Below are 27483 nucleotides of genomic sequence, written 5' to 3' on the forward strand. Positions count from 1 at the left end.
CTTCTTTTCACGTATAAGATTTTGGACAAATTCTGCTTCATATGAATATAAAGAAGGTCTGCTAATAAAAGGGCGCAATTGGTACCCATGGGAATTCCAATAGATTGTTGGAAGACTTGGTCTCCAAAAACCACATAGATATTGTCAATCAGAAACTCAATCATATTTTTAATGTCAACTTCAGAGTACTTGTGTGTACAATCAGAATGTTTTTTAACAAAATAATTTTGCAAAAGACCAATGACAAGGTAAGTAAATTTACGAGTTCCATTATATCTTAAATACATTAAATTCAAAGAGCAAGAGGGACCAGTGTGAGATGGGCTAAGATGGGCTTGCAAATAGTGCTCAAGCATTATAATTGATTTAGTTGCGTGGTGATAGTGATGAATGGGGCAAGTACAGACAAGTAAATAGAACTACTTTAAGATTTGTTACTATGTACTAGACTATTTTATTTGTTAATCATCCTATTTCTCTTGCTTTTGGTTCCAGCTATCAGTTTATTTGTTTTATTTTATAGTTCTATGGATGCTTTACAGTGTTGTATAATACTCAGATGACTTGTTTGAGTGATACTTTACAATCCAATACTTATGAGGGATGTAAAACAATGTTTCATTGATGAATTATCAAGTCGTGGAATTTAGAGCTGAATATGAAAGAAAACTGTAATAGTTTTGAAATAATTGTTTTCATCAAAATTAATAATTTTTCCTCATGTGAATTTCAATGCCCATTCAGTTTTTTGAAGTTATTCTATCCGAAAAAGTTCATTGTTGAAAATAAGAGGTGTATAATGTATTTTAGGTGATTTGCCAAAAAATACATTGATCATACATGTATGATGCACTTTTTTTGCATGTCTTGCCATGCACTGGGCGTACGGCAAGATTGATAGCTTCCCGGATCAAATTTATGCTATTATTTCCCAGATAATTCACATTAACTGGGGGTGGAGGGTGTGGGAAAGACAGTTAACAGCCAGTCGCCAACAATCCTTTGACACGTTCCACGCAGTAAAGTTAAACTCCTTATATGCACAAATGAAAGTAACTTGTTTTCATAAGGGTGTATGCATTGACCTTACGAACAGATTATCGGATTAAAGATATTAAGTCTATTTTTGAATTTGGAACTAATAAAACAACGTAATATGCAAGGTTAATATCAGTCAAACCCAAGATGGACAATGAAATAGTGGAAAATGCTTTCAAGGAGATACTGCGTCCTCAGGTAATCTCTCTTTCTCTCTCTCTCTTTCTCTCTCTCTCTCTCTGATTAAATTTCCAACTAGTCTATTGTATCATTTAATTAATTTGATACGTTCATATATGAAATATTTTATCATCTATGAAAAACAACCTTGTACCTTTGGTTCCAGTTGGAAACAGACACGGAAACTTGTTACGACACTGATGGAGATGATCGAGGATACGCGAGTTTGGACGAGACTTATAACAAGAAACCTCGGCATGAAGATACAGGATACCTCAGTATGGACGAGGGCCGCACATCACAAAAAACAAAGAAAAAGCGGAAAATAAAAAATGTCGACGGAAAAGGGGTAAGGATGTATAAGTAGTTTTTTTTTTTTTAGAATACAGATTCTCTGATTCTCTAATGGAGGAATGATGAAAGGGGGATAATTCTAAAAATGATTTATCACTTTTTCCCTTATATAAAAATTTTAACTTCAGCAATGATTTGTTTATTCACAAGTCACACATTTTGCCATATTTCATTTTGGTACTGCTAATTTGTTTGAATTGCATTTCTATCTTCACCATCAGTTGAGAAATTCTTATAATTACAGTAAAAAAACGTTTTATGACTAAAGGGTCTCAGCTCACCTGAGCCCTAAACATGAGATAAATCAGTCTAATTAAACATCGTTCTAAGAATAAGGTAAATAAGTCTAATTAAACATCACCCTAAGAATGAGATAAATCAGTCGAATTAAACAACGTCCTTTAAATGAGATAAATCAGTTGATTAAACATCGTCCTATAAATGCGATTAATCAGTTGATTAAAAATCGTCCTAAGAATGAGATAAATCAATTGATTAAACATCGTCCTAGAATGAGATAAATCAGTCTTATTAAACATCGTCCTAAGAATGAGATAAATCAGTCTTATTAAAAATCGTCCTAAGAATGAGATAAATCAGTCTAATTAAACATCGTCCTAAGAATGAGATAAATCAGTCTAATTAAACATCGTCCTAAGAATGAGATAAAGCAGACTAATTAAACATCGTCCTATGAATGAGATAAATCAGTTGATTTAAATCGTCCTATAATAAGATAAATGTGTTGAATAAACATTGCCCTATGAATGAGATAAATCAGTCTTATTAAACATCGTCCTAAGAATGAGATAAATCAGACTAATTAAACATCGTCCTATGAATGAGATAAATCAGTTGATTTAAATCGTCCTATAATAAGATAAATGAGTTGAATAAATATCGCCCTATGAATGAGATAAATCAGTCCAATTAAACATCGTCGTAAGAATGAGATAAATCAGTTGATTTACATTTTCCTAAGAATAAGACAATTCAGTTGATCAAACATCGTCTCAAGCCAGGGTCCGCATATACCTCTCCCCAGAATGGGAGAGGATCATTCATTTTGGCCGTGGTTTGAGACGATGCCTAAGAATGAGATAAATAAATCTAATTAAACAACGTCCTGTGGATGAGATAAAACAGTCTAATAAAACAACGTCCTGTGGATGAGATAAAACAGTCTAATAAAACAACGTCCTGTGGATGAGATAAAACAGTCTAATAAAACAACGTCCTATGGATGAGATAAAACAGTCTAATAAAACAACGTTCTATGAATGAAATAAATTAGTTGATTAACCATCGTTTTAGAATGAGAAGTAAATCTTCATTTGTTCTCTGTGACGATAAATAACTTTATCATGTTCCTTCCAAGACAGGCCTGTAACTTACGCGGGGGTGGGGGACGGATGGGTCTTTTCTTAGAATATAGTCTAGCATGTAAATTTTGATTTGGATGCTGCTCCCGCCTCCCCCACTTTTTAACTTTGGACGTTTCCAACATTCGAAAGAAAAAATATACCGCAAAGTAAGAAAAATGTCCAACTCACCCCACCAACCCCCACCCCTTTGTTTGGTTACATTTATTAGGAGGTACCCCCTTTGAAAAATATTACTACGACCAGCAAGGAGAGATAATTAGGTTAGCTTTAATCATACATCAGGTATAAACTAAAACAAATCATGTACATGTATTATAATTCAATTATATATTATATATATTCAATACACTTTAGCAAGATCGAAACTATAGATTTTTATTTTCATTTTTATTTATTTATTTTTGAAGTGTAGATTCGTATTCTACAAATCATTGCCTCTGGGTTCAAGGGATTGACTATCACAAGTGCGAATATCTTGTAGAGGAACATTTTGAGACAAAATCCAATTAATTAAGGCTAACTATATGCAATAATCCTAGCTACAGTAATGACCCTTGAAATGTAGTGATTCAGCACACTTGTCAGGAAAAAATGCAATGAAGAATTACAACACTATTTTCAACTACATATTGAAACATGCAGTGCAAAATTAAGATAATCCTTTTTCGCCTTAAAGTGAGAGAAGGATGGCTCAGGCGAGCTTTGTGACCCCATGCATGTACTTCGTGTATTGATTTTATCAGCATCCCATTTCACAATGGTGATATCACACAAAGTTATAATAATATAATAGGTATCACTTATTAATCGAGTGAAAATTTCCATTGGACAACCCTTTGCTTTTTGAATCGTTAAAGTATACCTTATACCCATTTGATAATCGATACGAAAGAAGTACGCTTTACAAATCATTAAATGGAGAATTCATCATATTAATTCATTTTATTATGACTTCAAGGGTAGATTGGTTAATGTCCTTAATAACTTCGTTAATTCGCATATAAACAACAAAATACTGTGGGTATTCTAGTGGAATAAAATATGTTTAACCTTTAGCATATCGAACAACTTCATATTAGTAAAACGTATCTGGAATTCTTTCAAGAGGTAATATAATTCCATCAAAAGCACTGAGTTGAATCTCGTCAATAATTGAAGCAATCGACAGGTAAAAACACCAGGTAAAAAAGTGAACCATGCATGAAATGAAGGAGAAGCGAACAATAAAATCACTGGTTTTTAAATTGGTCTTTTTTTGCACTTTCACTTTTAAATTAGTATAGAATTCTCTGGGCAATCAAATTGACGTTATTTTGTTCGAAATGTTAATTCCAATTCTGTGAGTCTATTTGTTTATTAATACAAGGAGATGCGTCCAGGAAAGACAGCAGAGGTATTTATTTGTACATGTATATTGGTATATTGTTTATTTATGATATTATATTCTGCGGATAAGCATATACATGTATTTAATTTCTTGCCATAAAATGAAGATCTTTTTCTTTAAGGGATATCCAAAGTTTTAGAGACTATAAATGATAAAATTGATTATAAAGGGTTACTTAATAATCGATGGCTTAGTTTACTTTTAATTGATTGAAACCTGACTTAAATTAAAAACAATTTGGTTTGCATAACTTCTACTCTTCCATTTAATGCACAGGTTTTATTTAAAGTTTAACATAAATAATTTTAAACTTAACAATCTATATTTCATTATAGATAAGTTTAAAATGCTTCAACTTAAAACTTTTAATATACATGCTGGTAAATGTATTGAAAATACATATCAAATCGTTGGGTTTGTAACATTCATATTAATCAGCGATAAATAGCAGTATAACTTGAGGAGCTTTTGACCTCAAAATCACACTTTTAACTATACCCAGAAAATTTTGCTTTCTTTATAAAATTAATTACACCCGGTATCATTTTCTGTATCTATAAATAGTCCCAAATATCTTTTGATTAACTTTGACAAATAGATATATGCTGTAAAGAGCACAATGATTTTGTGCTGATTTTATCAAGAGCAGGCCCGTAGAACGCGGGGGCTCCCCCTCCCTCCTCACTTTTTTTCGGAGTATAGTTTTTGCAATAGTAAATTTTCCTTTATATGCTGGTTAGCCCCCAACTTTTTGATGTTGTAAGGTCGAGCACTGGCAAATTTCAGGATTTGGACAGTAAATTAGCTTTTTTTTTTTTTTTTTTTTTTTTTGCTTGTCAGATAATTTTGGAAAGTTTCCCCCACTTTTGAAACCGTTGCTACGGGCCTGCAGCGGCCCTTCTTACCAACTAAAATAAATATAATAAATATAAATAAATTCAAAGTACATTTGGATGAATTTGGATGAATGACTATCCAATCACAGTTTTTTTCAAATGCATGTGCAGTATAACCCCCCCCCCCCTCCCTCTGTTCTAATACCTTCATTTTAACCACTTGCTAATGATCTGCTGTATATGTATATTAAAACGTTTTATTTGGATTGAAAGGTACATTTTTTTTAAATGAAAAAGGGGATGGGATGTCTATTTCTTATTCTATATATCAATTCGTTACCAAGATCATATTTAAAATCATCGTCTTATTCTCTTTGATTCATTCTCTTACTTAGCGATTGTGAATGATTATTGAAATTTTGAGTGATATATAAATCCCGATTGCACCATTGAGACGTACAGGGTGTATTGTGTTGTCATTGCGGGATGTCTCGTCGCATTCATATGCTGTAACTAAAACTAACAACATCAGCGAAACAATTAAACAGAATTGATCGACGAGAGCTGCGAAGTTGTTGGTAACCGTATTGATTGAGGGGCTCTATCGCAATCTCTTGTACCAATGTTGACTTTCCGCAAACGGACGTGATTGAGATAACCTCGGGTAGGGACCCAAGCTACTCAAGGAAACCTCCTTCTTTTGCGTCAGTTCAATCAAGAACTGCCAAGACCGACATGTTTTTTAAATTTATTTGTGATATGTACTTTATGCCCACAAAAAAAGCAAATGAAATAGATAGTGGAATTTAAATTACTTTCCGTTCAGTCGGCGTGTGCAGCGAGATGGATATGAAGGTAAGCTCATCTAAATCTTGCAAGAGAAAAAGGGAATTTTCTAGACGAGAGAAAATAAATCATTCTGTCCCAGTACAAGTATTTTTATTTTATTATTATAATGATACAAAATACAAATATGTCCCATATATCACAATATATGTATCTACGGTACAAGTAAGTTTTTAAGAGCGTCTGATCTCGCTAATTTGTTAAAATTACATAAAAGGGGTAAATTCGTACACCATTCGCTGATTTAATAAAATCTACGAAACATCCCACGAAATTCGAAATCAACTTAAATGGATAAGCAAAATTCCAAGTTTAAAATAATTTATTCGTTAAATTAATTAGTCGTTACTATCAACGCTACACCATTGGTAACAGAAAATTCCTTTACTCTGGTTTCCTGTGGCAAATATTGGCACTGGAGACCGGCAGTTTGTATTCGATTTAACATCAATAAACAGTGATAAGTGGGGAAGTCTGCCATCATATTTAAACAAGGAAAACAATGTCGATATACCTGTGGATTGGTTATATCAAAAAGCAAATAAATGCTCAATAGAATAATTCCCCACAGTTGACATTCCGACTATCTGTCAGCAATGACAATGAAAGCATCACTAAGGACGCTTCCATGGGCTATTCAAATCCACCTCTCAGATAAGACATTCATTGGAATTTAAAAGTTAAACTTTTCATATACTTGTACTGTATTGAGAAGCTGATTTCAAGTGATTGCGGAAGCGCGACGTCGCCTCTTACATTTAAATCTCTTGAAAACTGTAACCACTGCAATAGAATGTAGATTTCTGCAATGGCATCACGCCAGACTTTCAGTCAGTAGCACTCGTACGTACTGTATAGAAAATACAATTATAAAATCTATTTATTTCGTTCCATACAGAAATCCTTTATAAGTACAATGAACTGCTTTCTAATTTATGCCCTGACTTTCCTTAAGGTGACTGACACTGGATCTTTACAAATATATTGTCAAGAGAAAGAAAGCACCGGTTAAGAGACATTTGATTCCAGTAGGTTAATGACGGCCTAACAATGAGCATTTTAGAATTTAATTCCACAAACTCTCGATTGATTTGTAGCTGTGTATAGATCAAAACAAGTCATCAAATTATACAGGAAAAATCACGAAATCCAAAATATTTTGCCTCAGTATTATGAATAGACTCAGAAATTTCGAATATTCTTGTTAAAAATCAATCAAAAAATCTCTCACGGAAAAAATTGATACGTATCCATGTAATAGAAGCAAGAGGATGTATATGTTTCGATATTTAGTTCCTTGTGTTCAAAATTAAGTTTTGGTGTGAAAAGTATTTAACATCTTTGCATATTACTTACAAATAAATATCATATTAATAAACATCGATATTAAAGACATTTAACATAAGTCTAATAAATTTCAAATCCTTTTCCGAGGGGAATATATTATTTGTATATAATTCGCTTTAAACAGTCGATAAAATATCATGAATCATTAACAAACATGAAAAAGATTTTGTTGCCTTTAAAAAAGTTAATTCTAAATTGCATGTTATAGCTTAATTAATTTGAACGGCTAATTTCTCGAGTTCGCATCTTTGCTGAAGGATGCACATCTTTAAGTGAAAATATTTGACACTGTACTGTACGTATACATGCAGGCATAACATTTTATTAAAACAAGCAAATTCAAAGAATTTTGGTTCACCACTTTTGGTGTCTTAGTGGATGGGATGCCATTATATATGGCATATTATAACTGTCTTGTTTGTGTGTCTTGTCTGTGCATTGGACAAAAAAGCCAAAAATTATATATTGAATTAATAACAGTTATGGCAAAGATTATAGCTTCTCAAAACTACGTTAAACTTCAAGATCAAGGTCATGAGGTCAAATATCATAATAAAATCCGAAAGGTCTTGTCACAAGTAATGCACATGTGAAAAAATATCAAAAACCAGAGTATACAGTCGGAAAGGTCTTGAAATAGGTAATGCACATGTCAAATGTAAATGCCATATCTTCTCTCAATCAAGAGTTATTAGCAGTGTTAAAATTGTTGACAATTATGTCAAACTTCAAGGCAAAGGCCATGGGATTAAAATCATTATACATTTGGAATGCTTGTCACAGGTAATTCACGTGTCAAACATGAATGTCCTATCTTCGCTCCTTCAAACGTTAGCAACACCGATGAAATATTTGAAAATTAGGTCAAACTTGAAGGTCAAGGTCATGGGGTCAAATATCATAGCACATTCGAAAACATTTTGACATAGGTAATGCACTTGTCAAAAATGAACGCCCTATCGTATGTCATTGAAAAGTATCACCAAAGTTAAAATTTTTGAAAATTAGGTAAAACATGAAGGTCAAGGGGTAAAAAATCATAGCATGCTAAGGTAATGTACGTGTGGAATATGAAAGCCCTATCTCATTTAAAAGTTATGCCCAAGGTTAAAGTTTTTGTGACAGACAGACAAGCTGACAGACGAATGAGATTTAATGTCCCCTCGCTTTCGCGAAAGCGGGGGACAAAAAAAGGGGAAAACTTGTTTTAATTATTTTATCATCTACCAATTGGTCAATCTACATTAACTGTATGTACGAACACCAGCATTCATTAGTTATACACTATGCAGTTGTAAAACACGAAAGCAGTAGGGTTCTACTTCCAGAGACATGCCTGCTACGCTATATTGGTAAACGATTTCTTTCATTAAGTCTTTTTATCTACTCAAAGGAAAAAAAAAACATATATTGTTGAAACTGCTTAATCACAGTAGAAATGTCACTAGGCAATTCTAGAAATGGTTGTCGTTTAATACCGCTAAAGTGACGAGGATCTCAGAGAAAACCCTGTCCTTATAAACTAAACCACTATATCACACGAAGTCTACTCTAAACAAATAGCCTCATTCACTTAAAACTCTGCATTATAAACCGCTGAATAAATATTTAAGAACTCGCACATTGTTGTGAATATTCGGGGAGGATTATATTGCAATTCACATTAACATCTAATCCTTTGATTGTGTTCTGAAGGACAAAAGATATGTTTAAAAAAAAAAATGATTGAACTGTCCTGGTATGCTTTCAATACCATCATAATATCATCGGACATCTAGGTGAGTGTTGGATATAAGTCCGATCTACTGTACCTTGGAGAACTGATGTTGATGTAGTTTTAAATTTACAGCCTCTGTTTCATTTACACAGCCTCTGTTTCATTTACAGACAAGACCTGTGTTGGAGTGTCGGATGCCCACGTTGGTGACCAAACCAGCGTTTCTTATGCCGATTGACGAGATGCCAAAACATCACAAACGTCAGGCGCTGGGGTTACAAATGTTAGAAGCCAATCCTCCACGTAGTCTGAAGGACCTCCGAAACATCATCGCAGCCGAACTTAAGCAGGTCACAAAGAAGCTTTCCCGCCTGGAGAGAGCTTACTATGGAGTGGGAAACAGTATACAAGACGAGGTCAACAGATTTGTCGGTCCAATTAAAGTTGTGATGCGAATGTTGACCATTTTCGATTTTTCTTCAGGAAGAGTGATAGAGGATGCCATTAAGGCTGGTTTGGATCCCAAAAAATATAAAGGGGATCCGAACAATATAACGCTACTGAAGGACGTGTACACAAAGATCAAACAATACGTGCCGGAAAAGTTCACGGAAATATCGGACTACTGTCTCAGATTATTGTCTACCATAGAGAAATATTGTGTGAGTTTTTATGACCCGGAAAAGGACGAATACTTGGAGACCGCCGCTCACTACCAACAACAGATTAACACTTGGAAGAGCACAATAAGGAACAATCTTGAAAATGTTAAAAAGCTACAGAAAGACTTCCATGAAAGAATCATTCACTATACGATGTTCACAACACCTGTTATCACATTTTGTAAGAAAAACGAATGTGAACAGGTTCCTTTTCTTTTCCTTTTCGCAGACGCGTGTACAAACATTCGTGCTGCCATGGCGATCATGACGACATGGCTGCAAGCAGACGAAAACTATCCCATCTTTTTACGCAATGATATTGATGATATGGAACGAAATAAGGAGGACAAGATTCGGTGCATGCGTGACGCCAAGACTCGTTTTCATTCTGTTACGTACAAACTCAATCATGCTGAAATCGAACTTGACGCCGCGAAGGCGGAAATCGAAGGATGGAAAGAGAAGGAGGAGGCTCTGCGGGTTGAAAAAGACTACCTTTTTAATCTTCAAAGTGAGTTGCAACAAGAATGTGACTTTAAAGAATTTCGACGCGACGAACTTGCGAAAAACAAAGCTGACTTTAGTCCAGACGACTATAACGAAACATACGACATGCTCACGGAAGAAATTCGTTATGTTCGAGATCGGATGCCCCTTGTTAAGCGACAGCTGACAGCAGCGGAGCACAAACTAGAATGGATGGCTGATAAAAGGCATGCATATAGAAAGATTGAAAAGGAAGTGAAGCAGTTCAAACTGGAGCTAAAGCAAGCAAAGGTTGAACGTCAACAAAGAGAGAACGAATTTACGGAACTAGAAAATGCCCTTGAAGTGGCAAGACGAATTCATCGCTTCAAGACAAGCACGGACGCAGCCGAAAAAATATATTTCTGTCTTCCCATGGGACCAAAGCAGTCACAACATCTTGGATCATTAGATGGTAAATAAAATTAAAATAACAAACTTTAAAGAAGCATATACCAATCAAAATCATAGCTACAGGCACCTGCAGCATGGATACTCCCCAAATATGTTTTTTGTGGGAAAAGCTTCTTTAATAAATAGATTAGAAACTTGATTTCACAGGGCCTATATGAGGTCAAGTTTTCAATCGGTAATAGATAGGAAAAATGACCATATAAGGGGAGCATCCAGAAAAATAACATTTAAAACTATTTTCACAAGATATACATAAAATGGGTGGGTATCTCTATGTCAGATATCTGGGTTTATAGCGAAGGGTATCGTGGTCTGGCCCATCACCATTATTGAATATTATTTCTCTCCTTTTAGATAAAATGACAAAAGCAATTGGAGTCGTATGCCGCGAAATAGATCAGGATTGGATGCTTCTGTACAGGACGTTGCCATTCTATCCAAAACGAGGTTCTGAAACAATAGAAAAGGACATCGCGTCTGTGAACGTGGAAAGCGCGAGGGGGCCAAAAGAAGGGAGGGCAATGGAAGCCCTGACGAGATGGAGACGTCATCACACACGTGCTAAACTTGATGACCTTCTTGAGACTCTCAAGAAAATCAGACGACAAGACATTTTGACGGAAATTGACAAAGTTTTGAATCCGCCTAAGTTGATTGACGAGGAAGAGCAGGAGATTTATGTGCCCCCTAGTGTCGCTCCGGAGTTAGTTCCCTTTTACAAAGAACTTGAGAGATACGATCAACTGCGAAAGGCTCATAAAAATAGAAGGAAATCTCTACTGGCTCAAAACAAAAATGCACAAAAGCAAAAGACATGACCTTTTTCATTGGTGCAAAACGAATGTTGTGTTTAAAACATGACAGGATAAAATTCTTTATGTAAAATAATTTTTAGGCAGTTAAGTTACTTTTTCTTTTATTACCATTATATGAAAAATAAATCCATACAGGAGAGTTTTACAGTTTTTCTTTTCTTTTCTTTTCTATAACGAACTCCGATTGAAACAAGAAGGAACGTGGTTGTTTTACAAATGAAATTATGTTAAGTAGTTGTTTAAAACATTATTCTAGATAGAAATGCCAGTATAATTTTTTACATGCCTCCAAGTCTATGCAAATATAATAAGAAAGCAGTGGAAAAGATCTTGGGCACTCTTAAGTTTTTTTCTGTCAGTGTAAATACATGTATGAACACCTGAATAGGCCACTGACTCAATATAACAAGTGCCCACTTCTTTGTATTCATTTGGAAAGCAGTTCAAGTTTTTTTAAAAATACTTTCTTTTTTCTATAAAAAGTTTGTACTTGGAAATACAGAAATGTACACACTTGATGGCAATAAAAATTGCATCCACTTTTCAAGCAAGCAGATAAGGCAGTAATTTATGTGACGCAAAAGTATGTGTCACAGATCATAAAATATGGAAAAAGGAATTACAGTTCTCAGAAATCTGTACTTTGGCAGGTATAAATTATATGATTAGATCTAGTGAAGATCTGACCTATTCTGCTATAAAATTGTCAACCAGAAGTCCATGCAGAGACTGTAGCTCCACTGGTTTGAACTTGAACTTACTCAATTATTTAGTCTAAATAAAACTACTCTTGGACTTTAAACATGTTTTTCTTGAAGTTTTAAAGTGCTAACACTTCATTAATAACACCTCATAATTAAAATAAGTGAGAATGCACTGTCATGTTCAAATAATTTGATGTAGTTGAGTATCATTAAAGATATTTTTATATACATGAACCTGTACTGTAGCAAAACATCATTAGACTTAAAGGGACCGACTTGGGGTTTTTTGTGTGTAAAAACTACAAAAGGAAAACTCTTTATTTTCATTCCATGTGTTACGTATACTCAAAAGCACATATTTAAAAATTGTCTTTTATGTCAATTTTTGTGACCCCCACCTAAAAAGCCTCAGTTTGACAAAACCTCGTCCACCTACGTATCAATTGGAAAATAGTTTAAAGTTTTTTTTTCTTTAAATTTTTTTTTTAATGTGTCATTCAGTCGCCCGCATGGCGCAGTGGTTTGAGTGTTTGCTCTAGAGTCGCGGTGTAAGGAGCTGATCTTCGGGTTCGAATCCCACTGCGAGACGTGGAGACCGGTCCTTCGGATGAGACCGTATAAACCGAGGTCCCATGTTGCAGTAGGCTGGCACGAAAAAGATCCCTCACTGCTCAATGACCCTAAGTGCCGAGTATAGGACAAAATTTGCAGCCGTCCACCGGCAAGTGGTGGAGTCTCCATATGAGTGAAAAAATCGTTAAGGGACGTTAAACAACAAACAAAAAAAAAACTTAATCCTATTAGATTTGATATATGATATTTTAAAAATATTTTTTAAATGTAAATACGCTGTATTTCACTATACTGCGCAATGAAAACCCAGGTTGACCACCTTAAAAATATGTTGTTTAGAACTCTAGTGACTTAAGCGCGGATCTATAGGGGATGGGATCAGAAACAACCCCCCCCCCCCCCGTCCGAAATTTTCAGTTTTTAAATTTTCATTTTGTCCAAAAAATTCTGAGTTGGGCTTTTTTTTTTTAGCAGGGCGGACCCAAGGAAAATCCTTGATCCGAACACAATCTTAATAATGGCGAATGGATTTTTACCGGATAAAAAGTATTTCTATGGGGAAACAACAGTCTAAAAACTGTACAAAAACATTAAAAATCTGGGAAAATGACATGAGAGTATTTAAATTTTCGAGTTTATTTATCGTGTTAGTGTCCAAAGAATCAAATTCTTCAAATTTTTCATCTTTACATGTTGAAGATGTAATTGACTAATAATTGTAGTAGGACACCAAGTTTTTGCAAAACAGGACTTTTTTCAGTGTAATCCAACTAAATGATTATTGAAGCATAATCTAGGCTGAAAGCAGTCCTTCCTAAAGACCAACCCGAAACCTGAATAACAACAGGCAATTAAAAATTATATATATTTTTTTTCTTAAAAAGAAAAAAAAGGGTATTTTTTATGAAACGTTACCCAACTTACGAAAGCCTTGAACGACCAAATTAGGAGGGTAAAAAATAAATTGATAATTAATTTTAAAAGTCTTTATTTTACGAGATAGTAAGTCATTATTGTGAGAGAAGTCGATTTCTTTTAACAGATTTTAGAAATCTGTAAAAAACGAATGGAACATTTTGGAATTAAGAATTCCGAAATTCGTTTATTCAAATCCTCAGTCCGCTCCTTATTATCACTAATATTTTGGTTGCTTAAATTCATTATTATAATAGAATGAAAAATGTAATAGCAAGTCAAATTCGTTTTTAACGAATTCCACAATTTGATCTATTGAATTTAAAAATATTCGTCCTCAATGAGTTTCCGTACGAAATGAACATAAAATAGGACTTAACATTTCTAGGAAAGTCAGTTTAGCTCATTTTCGTAGGTTAAAAAAAAATTGCGTTTTAACGCGTAACTTTCGCAAATAAACGCGTACATGTATTTATAACGTACCCAGTTTACAGAGTTCACTTGAATTCCAGTCTCATTCCTGAATCAAATGTCACATACTGGTCAGAAGCCCATTGATTTCATGGTAAAAAGGTCAAAGATAGGTATAAATTTAATTGTAGAAAAAAAATTAATAGTTTTTCACTTAATACATGCTAAGAGATGCATGATGCTTGGCATTATACTACCGTATATACAGCTAAGTTAAAATGAAACACGGCATGTAGTTGAGGATTTAACATAAAGATCACTGATTGACCTTGACCTTCATTATTATGTAATTCACTCTCAAGTATGTTCTAAAAATTAGACAAGTGAACACTGAATTTTCTGTTTTATTGACTGAAATGACCTCAGCACAAAACACACAAAGTTAGACAGAAAACAAGAGACTTGAAGTTAAACTTTTTTAAAGTTTATATCATTGTGTACAAGAGTTGTCCCCCTTTACCATCACTTCTTTGTTAACAATTCCTACTTGTGACAAATTCTGTTACAAACATTCATTGATTCACTAACAGTCTACATAAAATAGCAAAGTAATTAGTAACTAACTAGATTGCTTGCTAATGATGCACATTTTGATATAATTCCTAGTTCACCTGTCTTACAATTGTCTATAATTATCAGCATGAAAATGGTAAAATATTCTTGAAAACAGAGATGGATGTATCAATTTCAATAACAATATGCTATAATTACAGTAATGGCCTGATGAAAAATGGATAACCTTAATTAATCTGTACTGATGTAAATGTACAACAGGATTCTGATAATCTGAATAAAGCCAAAAGCATACCATACTGAAGCATGGAAACACAATTCTGTAAACCTGAAGACAATGGTTTGCTCTCTCACTAAAACTAATTTAATCAATATCATATTTGATACGGGTACATGTATATTGTTAATTCAATGAAGGGGTGAATGGGAGAAAAGGTTTTCTTTAAAATAGCTATTTTGTTCTTATATTGCACTCTTGTATATTGCATGGTTTCAAATATCATTAAACAAGGTTTTTTTTTCCTGAAAGCATTGAAGGGTGCACTAAACCTGCTACAACAACTTAAAAATATCACAGTCAGCATTTGGAATAAAATTTGTTGCAGTCATCTTTATGCTGCACATTGTTCACATAGTTTTGTTTTGTTAACAACCTAAAAACAAGCATGACCTAAATAACAATGCATAAAGCACCCAGCTACAAGGTGAAGCATATGTTTACTAAGTAAGCTTAAAGCTACACTCTTAAGGATCAATATCTACCTTCATACAAAGTACAAAGTTCAATACATAATGGGACTAGAACATAGTATTAATATCCGACAACTCCTTAGTATAGCTCTCTGGAACAATAAATACTAAAACATGAATAAATGACAAAGAACATAACCTCTCATATATTGAACACCACGTAGAAATGGTACATGTATAAAGTTGCTTTACAGTTTACAGAACCCTCGAGTTATGGTTGAAGGAATTCTACAGAATGCTGCTCTACAATTGACAAATTTTTAGATCATAATCTCAGATGCCAAGAATACTGATCGTCAAATCTTATTTTGTGAAACTGCATCTGCAGCTTGCTGGGCCCGCAATATATTGTAGCAAGCTTGACATACACGAACAGGCTTCAAGATACGCAGGCGACGAATTTCTGTTTCATACCGACTGCATCTAAAAATGAAGTAAAGAATATAGTACATCTATATGGAATACTGCAATATTAATAACATGTGTGTTTTCACTGATAAAATAATCTTGCATATCGAGTCATTAATAGAAAAAAACATTCACATATGAAATGAACAAAGACATACATAGAAAAGATACCCAGATTACAAGTAAACCAAGGACATTAGAAGCCTATATTATAATCTTTCTAAATCTGTATCAGCACTAAAAATACATGTACATTTACCAGTATGTAATGCTGGACAATTCCCTTTCAGTAATTTTCAATACATACATTTCATATTTGTTTTAAGAGAATACATAACCCCATATAACTTGCACTTACTTTCTAAGAACAGAAAAAAAGCATAAGACTAACCTTGAACAGAATACCTTCCCACAATTGCGACAGTGATGCTTGCGTTCTGAGAAAGAGAATCTGACAGAACAGGAATGACACTTTTCAACTCCATCATCCTTTATCCAGTGATCCGCGACCACTCGACCTGGCTGATCCGTCACAGTCCAGCTGTACACTCGACCTTTGTCCTCTCCAACATACACAGTACGGTGATCTCTACAGAAAAATTGAAAGTATGGAAAAGTCTTCACTACCTAGCATTTTCCTCATTTTGTAGTCAGTCTGCTGGATATTACATTAACCTTTTCAGAATTATGGTTTATGTATTTAATTTCAATAGCAAATTAATACAGAACTGTATGAAACAAAGATCACAATCTCTGTTAGAGTTGTTTAAGAAAAGCCCCCCCCCCCCCCCCCCCCCAGGTCCTGATATTTTATCTTTGCGAGTTGATAGGTATAATACAATTTATTACACTCCTTACTTGGACACTGCTATTGCTGTGATGACAGCTGGCTCCTTGTTGTCATCTCTTTCAAAAGCAGTGTGCATGGTCAGTTTGCTTCTAAACATCAGCTGTCTCTGCCATTTAAAGCCTACAAGCAAGAAGAATAATTCAAATAATTTTTTTAAAAGATTTTGATATGTGTACTCATTGGGGAAAATTCATTAACTTGGGAAATTTATCAATTATATTGGATAGGTACATTTTCAAGTTCCCTTTCAACTATTTTTCAACCCTGATAAGAAATGACTGTATGTCACAGCAAAAATTCTGATTTCAATGCCACTTTTTTCAGCTACTTTTAACAGCATTTTATACCAAAAAATTCATGAGAATATTTTATTATTTAGCTTGAAAGAAGAAAATAAAGGAAAAACCTTCTCTCAGGTAATTTCTGGGATTTCCTTTGTATTTCTTCAGCAAGTCTTCCATTGTTTTGGGTGTTCCTTGCACTTCAGAGTCTGATATCACCTCAAAGTCTGTTGACACAGACTTGACCATGATGTCTGCTTCTTTCAGGGTGTCCTTGAAGTCTGGCTGACTCTGACTGCGATCACTCAATCCCCCTTTAACAAAATCTGTGGAAGAATTACTTAGGTACTCCTCTGCCTCGAGGGCTGTTTCTAAAGAGGGATCCGAGGACTTGACTGACAATTGGTCCTCACTGTCTACACTGACTGCATCATCATTCTGAGGAGTCGCATTACTGACACTGCTGACTATACTGTCCTCATGCTCCAACATAGCAGCATGTGTTGGAGCATGTAAACCCATGTGACTCTCACTATCCACGGAGGAGCTTAACTCCACATCTTTACTCTCCATCTTCAGATCTTTGAGAGCTTTCAATCGATCTGCAGCTGTCTGAATGTCCTTGAAAGCATCATGTTGATTTGGTGATTTTTGTTTTTCAGTTGGGCTTTTCTCCTCAACTTTGAGATTCTTTTTCTCCTCTTTTGGCACTTGAACATATTCCACTGACCACATCTACAATTTACTTAACCCATTTACAAAAGATCCAATCAAGAATCTATCTATTAGTTTATATGCTCAAGAATACAATCAAGGAAAACAAACATACAAAAGACACATACATGTATTTAAGAAGGAAAGAGTTCATATTTATTTTCTTGTACATGTACAGCTCTGATATTTTAAGCAAATAAACAAAATATATTTAATTAATTTTTAAACTATCAGATAAAAAGTAAGAGAAATTTCCAAAGGCAAGAAAACACTTTATACATACCCTGACTACACCATCCTTACTTCCTGTTAAAATTACATTTTTGCTGTCCCACTCATACATCTGAAATCATATACTATTTCTTACACTGATAGAAAGAAACATCACTTTTAATGAAATATTTTTTAAAATAAATAGAGAGAAGTGTATCATAAAGAGATGTAATTTGGTGTAAGCCCACCTGTGACATAGCCAGACACAGGATCTGCTGATTGTTCTGTGGAGGAGCAGTGTTGACACAGGCTATCTCCTCCCCATTAATGGACCACAAATACAGGTATGTGCCAGAGCAGGAAGCAATATCCCCCTTTAAAAGGAAATAAAGTAGATTTGGATAAGAATATTATGTAATGACCATGATAAACCAAAATTTCAAATTTCATGATGAGAGAAAAGAAACCCTCACCCACTGACCACATTATCCTCCCCTTGACTTGTGTAAATATCTATGGTCAGGTTCATGACTTTTTGGGGGGGGGGGTATTTTCAGAGAACATGTATAAACAATATTAATGCCAGGCATCAATTACCAATGTATCTTTGTATCAAAGCTCACACTCTCTGTCATTCTGAACTTGCTAAAATAACCTTTAATTAGGGTGACTGCAGACTCTCAGATCACAATTAATCTTTGTGTCAGAGATGAGCTTCCATATGTTGTCCATTACAATATTCAAATATAGACACTAGGTTTACTTTTGATCTGCCAGTAAGCTTGAACTTGCTAAACAAACATGGGTATATGTTATGCAAAATTCTTAGGTGATAAGTAACCTTTTGTCAAATGTAAGCTTCCAATGTTTCCATGTTTTAAAATCTGTGCACAGTCTGTACTTTCAGTTGGAACGACTGGCAGATATAAGACTGTTCCAAAGTATCCCCATTACATACTCTGTCTGTGTTATGGGAGGGATAACAAGAAGTCTCTGAGCCAATGCTCATTAGTAATACCCCCACTCTGATGTGAATACACAAGTTCAGTTATGGACAGACACAGGGATAAACAGGAAGTCTACATCAGATTTGTACAGAAATGAATCCCACCATATGGCATGCCTAAACAAAGAGTGTGCTAAAATTTCAAGCATCAGCGATGAGTAGTTGCTGAGGAAACTGTGACAAAAAATTGTTTTGTATGGTACGGACGGATGTGCAGATAAACAGGAAGTTGACATCAGATTTGTACAAAAATGATTCCCACCATATGGCATGCCTAAACATAGAGTGTGCTAAACTTTCAAGCATCTGTTATGAGTAGCTGCTGACAAAACTGTAACCAAAATTTGTTATGATTGGTACGGACAGACGCACGGATAAACAGGAATCGACATCTGATTCATACAAAAATGAATCCCACCATATGGCATGCCTAAACAAAGAGTGTGGTAATTTTTCAAGCATCTGCAATGAGTAGTCACTGTTGCTGAGCAAACTGCGATCAAAATCTGTTACAAACAGACACACGGACAGACAGACACACAAGGGCAAAATAGTGTACCCTTCTCCTTCAGAGCAGGGTATAAAAAAGTAACATAATGAAAGGCTGCTTTATAGTTCCTGAAACTTACAGTGAGTTCATTGATACAAACAGCAGCTACAGGACCAGAATGACCCCTTAACTGCCGGACAAACTGCAAGCGGCTTAGATCCCATATGATACAGGTCTTATCCCTGGATCCACTGACCACCATGTTATAGCCCTGGCATGATGCCAAACAGGTGACCGCCTCTATGTGTCCATAAAGAGGCTGCTTCAGGGTCAGGCGCTTCTGTCTGCTCTCCCATACATTGACCACCTACAAATCAGGTGGAAAATTTGCAGTTAAAAACATTTTGTCAGTGTTCTCTCAGTTTTTCAGAGGTAGAATCTTTCAAAAATGTTGATGGTTTTCACTTTACAGATGTGCATCTTCACAGATAATAAACATTTGATTACTGAGGAGCAAATGCAAAGCTTATTCATATCAGAATATAGTCAATATAAGGGACTGGCTAACATGAGAACACAGTATACTCTGAACATACTGAAAATCTCAAATTTACATGCTTTTTTTTTTATCATGAATTCTTTCCTGAATGATGCAAAAAAGTTTATATAAATATAGTTAAAATTCTTACAGATATATATACATGTACTCTTAATTAAGGGTGAGTATGTAATGGTGTCTTACACAGCTAGTTCCTCCAGTAATATAGGTTCTAGCATTGGGACAAGTAGCACACAGAATTTCTCCATTGTCCAGGCATTCAAACACTTGTGACACCTGCAGAAATAATACAAGAGAATCATTAGCATCATCTGGATCATCAGAGTACAAAGCAGTATAGTTTAGTTGTTCAATGTAATTGCATAAAGGGTTCATTTGTGAGATGTCTAGGAGTATTAAGGATTTTTAAAAATGTATTGCATTTTCATCATAGGATCAATTTATCCTGACCTTGGGGCCTGAAACCTCATACTTGGTGGTGGTCGTGGGGGGTAATGAACAAATGAAACTAGTCCGAAATATCTGACGTTTTCCAGGCTTTTTTCACTATTTTGATATTTTACATGCCAGGAAAATGTCAGAACTGGCGCCATTACAAAAACTGGAAATTCACCACCTCCAACTGGAGGCAGCATTCTCGGGTTGATTTTCAATACTTGCAAACCAAATTAAATGCTGAATTCACAACTTATCAATAGTACAATGCCTTTAGTACTCACCAACATCGTTTATATGGGTTTGTTTATGAAATATACAATCTGGTGAAAACATTTTATCAGATGGTCGAGTTTTCTTTTCATTTCCTGCATATTAAAATCTTGCAAGACCAAATCGAAATGTGGAGTGATATTTTCTTTTCATCGATATTGGTGAGTACTAGAAGCATTTTGGTACTGATAAATAGTTAGTTCGGCATTTAATTCAGTTCGCAAGCATCGAAAATCAGCTCCAGTTGGAGACAGTGAAATTTCCAGTTTTCGCAATGGCGCCAGTTCTGACGTTTTCCTGGCACGTAAAATATCAAAATCGTGAAAAAAGCCTGGAAAGCGTCAGATATTTCGGACTAAAATGAAACATACTAGAGGAAATTATTTTGGTATCAAAGTTATTGCTCATTGTTGTTATGTAAACAGTTTGTCTGATACATGTTCAAGATTTTTAATGCATTTTGGAGTTATGTGCCCAAGGTCAAGGGAGTAAGGGACCATGAAATTCTCATTGTTTGTTTTCCAAAATTGATTACATGTACTACTTGTTCAAAGGATAAACCGGAAATGTTTGTAAATTTCAGAATCATAAAAATAGATTGCAAGAGTGACTCAGATAATCTAAAAAATGTTAATTGATGAATATTTATATTTTAATGCCAAAGAACCTTTAAAACATTTAACAATTTATAAACTTTTCTTTAACAATTTTATATACATTGTATTTCATAGGAAAAAATGAAAAAAGACACAAATTTCATTGAACTGACCTTTTCAGAGTCGTACGTCCCTATGCGAACACTACGGTCTGAGAATCCCCAAGACAGGTATTTCTGGTATGTGTTTGGAATGATGACTTTGTTTTGTTCTACTGCCATGACAACTCGATCTGTGACAAGGATTTGTCCTACGGCACTTTTTACTTCTGCAACAGGAAGATACCTCTCATAACAAGTCCTCTATTCTTATATCTTATTCATAGATTCATAAAATAATTTTCATTTCTTTCATGATAATAAATGGCTCATAATTAAACTTCAATATCAACAAAATTCAATAATTTGCAGACACGTTAACATTATTTGTTAGTTTCAAGTGCGATAAGAAAATAAGATGCATTTGATTATGGTTAGCAAGAAAAATTTAAACTTGGAATTTAAAAAAATCTTCAAAATCTTAATTTGATAAACTAAACTATAGTCTTATAGTAAGACAGGTGCCCTTTGCATTGTGTAATTTCATTAAGAGTGAATCTTAACAAGAAATAAAACAAAACCAATTAAAAGAAGCCCTTAACATCAATAAGTGCTACCTAGAAGTTGACTATTAAATTTCATTTGAATTATCTGCTGTTGTCTTCAAAAAAAAAAAAATCATCTATAGTGTCAGATTTAAAGATTGTTTTCATACAGAAACAAGAGGCCCACAAGTCTTAAAGGTCACCTGAGTATCATTAGGCAATTTTTTTTTTTCTGAATCACCTTTTGATCTCTTTTTTCCATTCATTGCTTTTTTAAAACTTGAGCCCTAATAGTAAATACACCTGTAACCTCCCATCCCTGCCCCCTGGGAGACCATGACAAGACTTACACATAGATGCTTCTTTATAAGTTTGATAATATTTGTACTATAGCTTTATTTTTCTTGAGCAAAAAAGTTTTCCCTAAATATGTTTATTTAAAATTCTAGAACCCTTCTGTGGCTCCATACTAGCCTAAGAGATAATGGTTGGAGCAAACTTGAATTAGCTTCCACATAATTTCATCATTTCTGACTCATTGGTTCTAGAAATGAAAATTTTTAAATGACCTACCATATTTTCACTATTTCTAGATTGCTTGGTCACTGAATTAAAAAATTGAATACCCTGCACCCAAGAATGATCTGTGACAAGTTTGGTTCAATTTGCTCATTCTGGAGAAGTAAAAAATGTGAGAGTTTATGCAATAATGGACAATGACAGATGAAACAGATATGACTCAGGTGACCTAATCATTATCTAGATGTAAAAAAAAAAAATCATGCATCAGCATATAAAAATGAATTTCTTACTCATGTAAAGCATATGGTCTACAGGATTAAAAATCATTTGTTAATGTTGTTTTAGTGTGCAGTATACAAATTTACAATTAATTTAGAAGAGAAAATGTAACTAAGCTATCTACCTTATTTTTCTAAATTATTTCTCATGAAGCCCAGAATTCTTATGAACTAATTTCAAGAATATTAAAAATCAAAAATATTCTAAGCATTAAGGTTCACCAACCCTCTGAAAAGAGAGATAACTCTCACTGTGATAAAATGTTCATTATTCCTTATTATCAAGGTTGAGGGTAATTTCTGTCAAATTTTACCAAAGGTATTCTGAAGTTGTGTGCATTTTCATTATAGATTAGATTTCTTTAGGAAAATCATTAGCATCAAAGCAAAATTGTACGAGAGTGAATAGAGGGATGATGTACCTTAAATTTCATGACACAAGTTGATACAAATTCATAGTAATACAATGTACTACTGTGGAATCATCATTGGATTTTGTGGGTGAACCTTACCAACAAACTTACATCCCCATAAACGATAGCTTTGTCAATGTATCAGGTGATTGAATCCTCCTTATATACAACATAACCACGAAATTACATCCCAACTACCAGTTTAATTTTTGGTTACCCAAGAATATTGACCCCCTCACCCCAATTAAAATGATTCCACAGTATACAACACCCTGCAACTATTAATTCAAATTTCTAAGCATTTGAAAATTAACATCTTTACTTGAAAAATATAAAAAGCTAAGGTAACCAAGTTAAGTGTTAGTACAATGTTATTTTTACATGAAAATTATCAGTTGATGTAAATGCCCTTTAATTTTTTTTTCATAAAATGAAAACAAATTATGGTAAATTACATGTATGAGGAGGATATTACTAGGAACTTGACCAATAGAAAATTAAATCTGTACCTTTGATGGCCTGTTTTGCTGGTCTTAGATTATCCACATTGTGGAAAAACAATCTGTCTTGACTGGGAACAACACCCATGGGTAATGCCTCATTTAGCCGCAGAGCCAGTTTTTTCTGGGGGTGGGGTTTTTTAAACAGCTACAACATAATATATTCACTAGTTATTATTTTTGTCCACTGTTAACAAAGCAAACATAACAATCTTATTAGATGTTCACAATGCAGCATTCACTCTAGCTTTTATTACATATGTATGCAAAGCATATTAATCTGTTTTTTAAACAAGCAGTGGAAAAGTCTCAAATCTAAATTGATCAAACATACAATATTTGATACCTTACACCTTTAAAATTTTCCTATTCAGAAACTCTATTTATTTCAGTTTTTTAAAAACAGAAATACTTTGTAAATATTTTTTTCTCATACTGTAAATCACCAAATTTTCATGACACCTTATTCACAAAAAAGTTTACTGGTATTTATGAGTGAGAAAATTTTTTCAATCATTTTGTTTATTGTTGTATACATGTATACAATCTTTAATAATATAAATATAATATAAATATATGAGAGGATGACATTTTTACACACAGTAGGTCTCATGCAATAACAAAAAAAATAAAATTCTTGTGAATAAAATGCTATTTACAATACTTAGACACAAACATAGTACTTTTTACAAAACCCCTTGAAAAAGTTATTAACAATGCACCTGTTTAGGAATCTGACCAAAATTATTGATGAACCCAATGGTTGCATTTTTCTTCAGTGGGTCGTCTATGCTGTATATATCTACATTTCCTTCGTAAAACAAGTGATGGAAGACATTGACCGCCTCCACAGCTGCCGGTCCCTGTTGTTTGTATCCAAATATCAGATCTATCCACTCATGAAGATGTGCACTCACAAAGTCACTTTCAAGGGCCTAGAAGAATAGGATATGAAAACAGCAATACTATTTTATGTCTGGCCTCAGTATTTAAAAACATAACTGATGTCAATGTGAAAGTACGACTGTTCTTTACTATTTCCTGTTAATAGTCCTTATGACCTTTTCTTGTTTGTACACTATATACATGTATAAATGACATTTAATGGCAGTTTCCATGGAAACTGATTCCCATTTCTGACAAACCTCTCTGTGTGCCCTGATGAACTCCCTGGGATCCCCCTTGGCCCATGGAGGAAGTACTACATCATGTAATGCAACACCACTCTGTTTGACTCCTACAATAACAAAAGAAAAAATATTAGGATTTGATATTTTTTCTCTTTGATACCTAAATGTAAGTTTTTTATACAGTCATTATTTGTTTACTTCAACATTGATGATTTATACTCCAAAAAAAAATTATTGTTAATAAATTTAGTAGAATCCATCTATATTAAGGGGAACAAGAGGCCCAGGGGCCACATCGCTCACCTGAGCACTATGACTAGGAAAAAGCAGAAATCACTTCAATCTTGAAAGGTTGAAAAGTTTAAATATAAAAGTGGTTGGGGGGGGGGGGGGTGTCATGAATTGAACAAATTTGAATCTACATTATCTGAGGATGCTTCCATTTAAATATGACCAATCATGGCTTTGCTGTTCTTGAGTAGAAGATTTTTAAAGATTTAACCTATGTATTCCTATGTAAAACTTTGATCACCCATTGTGGCCCCACCCGACCCCCAGGGGTCATGTTTGAACAAACTTGAATGTACACTATCTAAGAATGCTTCCATATAAATATGACCAATCATGGCTTTGCTATTCTTAACAAATTGTTTTTTTTTAAAGATTTTTACTATGTGTTCCAATGTAAAACTTTGATTGCCCATTGTGGCCCCACCCGACCCCCGGGGGTCATGATTCGAACAAATTTGTATGTACACTATCTGAGGATGCTACCATATAAATATGACCAAACATGGCTTTGCTATTCTTAACAAATTGTTTTTTTTTTAGAATTTTTACTATGTGTTCCTATATAAAACTTTGATCGCCCATTGTGGCCCCACCCGACCCCCGCGGGTCATGATTTGAACAAATTTGAATGTACACTATCTGAGGATGCTACCATATAAATATGACCAATCATGGCTTTGCTGTTCTTGAGAAGAAGATTTTTACTATGTGTTCCTATGTAAAACTTTGATCGCCCATTGTGGCCCCATCCGACCCCCGGGGGTCATGAGTTGAATAAATTTGAATGTACACTATCTGAGGATACTTCCATGTAAATATGACCAATCATGGCTTTGCTGTTCTTGAGAAGAAGATTTTTAAAGATTTTTCCTATATATTCCTATGTAAAACTTTGATCGCCCATTGTGGTCCCACCCGACCCCCGGGGGTCATGAGTTGAACAAACTTGAATCTACACTACCTGAGGATGCTACCATATAAATATGACCAATCATGGCTTTGTTGTTCTTGAGAAGAAGATTTTTACTATGTGTTCCTATGTAAAACTTTGATCGCCCATTGTGGCCCCACCCGACCCCCGGGGGTCATGAGTTGAACAAACTTGAATCTACACTACCTGAGGATGCTACCATATAAATATGACCAATGATGGCTTTGTTGTTCTTGAGAAGAAGATTTTTAAAGATTTTTCCTATATATTCCTATGCAAAACTTTGATCGCCCATTGTGGCCCCATCCCACCCCCGGGGGTCATGATTTGAACAAACTTGAATCTACACTACCTGAGGATGCTTCCAAGTAAATATGACCAATCATGGCTTTGCTGTTCTTGAGAAGAAGATTTTTGAAGATTTTTCCTATATATTCCTATATAAAACTTAGATCGCCCATTGTGGCCCCACCCGACCCCCGGGGGTCATGATTTGAGCAAACTTGAATCTACACTATCTGAGGATGCTACCATATAAATATGACCAATTATGGTTTTGCTGTTCTTGAGAAGAAGATTTTTAAAGATTTTTCCTGTATATTTCCTATGTAAAACTTTGATCGCCCATTGCGGCCCCACCCTACCCCCGGGGGTCATGATTTGAACAAACTTGAATCTACACTACCTGAGGATGCTTCCACATAAGTTTCATGTTTTCAAGCACAGTGGTTCTTGAGAAGAAGATTTTTTAATGATGCCATTAATTTTTCACGAATTCTTAATTATCTCCCCTTGGAAGAAGGTGTGGCCCTTCATTTGAACAAACTTGAATCCCCTTTACCCAAGGATACTTTGTGGCAAGTTTGGTTGAAATTGGCCCAGTGGTTCTTGAGAAGAAGTCGAAAATGTGAAAAGTTTACAGACGGATAGACAGACAGACAGACGGACAGATGGACAGACGGACTACAGACAAAATGTGATCAGAAAAGCTCACTTGAGCCTTCGGCTCAGGTGAGCTAAAAACTCATACCTAAATCAAAATTATTGGAGTTTCTCAGGAACTCAGGCAGATAAAAGAACTCTGGGATAAGTTCCTTGACGTCAGCCATATTGTTCTTGGCGGCTGAGTACCAGTTTTCTCGTATACTGTGAAACATCCTGTCAGCCAGATCAAAATGTCCTCCCTATAAATATTAATAATAGGAGAACTGATCATAAAAGGTTTTATATCCAGTCAGCAGAATTACTATTTGAGAAGTAACAAGAGGCCCAAGGGCCTTGAATCGCTCTTCTGATAAACTGTACAACCTATCACTTCTATTTGAAGCCTCTAAGTATCCTGTATATTTAGATAGACCCTTGAATTTCCAATTCACACTCTGAGAACCCAAGATGATTCTAAGCCAACTAGTACCTGAGAGTTGGTCATGGTGACCTACTTATCACTTGTCATTCTCTGAGGACCCATCCACTAAGTTTGATGATTCTAAGCCAATTAATACCTAAAATATTTTTTAA

The 27483-nt window shown here is 34.6% G+C and overlaps 2 protein-coding genes across 6 annotated transcripts in view; one reads left to right on the top strand and one right to left on the bottom strand.

Annotated features, from left to right (window-relative positions):
* Positions 1-1121: 1121 nt before the first annotated feature.
* LOC133184390 (uncharacterized) lies at positions 1122-11607 on the top strand. Of its 3 annotated transcripts, XM_061319449.1 has the most exons (5): positions 1122-1236; positions 1385-1567; positions 3166-3168; positions 9261-10692; positions 11046-11607. In XM_061319449.1, the coding sequence occupies exons 1-5, from the start codon at positions 1186-1188 to the stop codon at positions 11507-11509; spliced, it is 2133 nt and encodes a 710-aa protein (XP_061175433.1). In that variant the 5' UTR covers positions 1122-1185; the 3' UTR covers positions 11510-11607. The 3 variants fall into 3 exon arrangements, with proteins under 3 accessions (XP_061175433.1, XP_061175431.1, XP_061175432.1); XM_061319447.1 differs by lacking the exons at positions 1122-1236; positions 1385-1567; positions 3166-3168 and adding an exon at positions 5711-6035; XM_061319448.1 differs by lacking the exons at positions 1122-1236; positions 1385-1567; positions 3166-3168 and adding an exon at positions 8975-9111.
* A 2893-nt stretch (positions 11608-14500) lies between these two features.
* Positions 14501-27483, bottom strand: part of LOC133184389 (WD repeat and FYVE domain-containing protein 3-like) — a 47024-nt gene continuing 34041 nt past the window's right edge. For 2 of the 3 annotated variants that reach the window (XM_061319444.1, XM_061319443.1), the window contains exons 58-71: positions 26996-27149; positions 24759-24850; positions 24336-24548; positions 23623-23761; positions 22713-22730; positions 21431-21585; positions 20137-20229; positions 19534-19761; positions 18147-18272; positions 17969-18028; positions 17097-17706; positions 16699-16810; positions 16232-16429; positions 14501-15855 (exon numbers count right to left, since the gene is read on the bottom strand). In XM_061319444.1, the coding sequence (XP_061175428.1) occupies positions 15729-15855; positions 16232-16429; positions 16699-16810; positions 17097-17706; positions 17969-18028; positions 18147-18272; positions 19534-19761; positions 20137-20229; positions 21431-21585; positions 22713-22730; positions 23623-23761; positions 24336-24548; positions 24759-24850; positions 26996-27149 (2325 nt within the window). In that variant the 3' untranslated portion in view covers positions 14501-15728. The remainder of the gene's footprint in view (positions 15856-16231; positions 16430-16698; positions 16811-17096; positions 17707-17968; positions 18029-18146; positions 18273-19533; positions 19762-20136; positions 20230-21430; positions 21586-22712; positions 22731-23622; positions 23762-24335; positions 24549-24758; positions 24851-26995; positions 27150-27483) is intronic. The other variant, XM_061319446.1, reaches the window with a different exon arrangement.

This window comes from Saccostrea echinata, unplaced genomic scaffold (assembly GCF_033153115.1).
Source record: "Saccostrea echinata isolate AGI-Se365-2 ecotype Australia unplaced genomic scaffold, CSIRO_AGI_Sech_v1 ptg000010l, whole genome shotgun sequence".
NCBI lineage: Eukaryota > Metazoa > Mollusca > Bivalvia > Ostreida > Ostreidae > Saccostrea > Saccostrea echinata.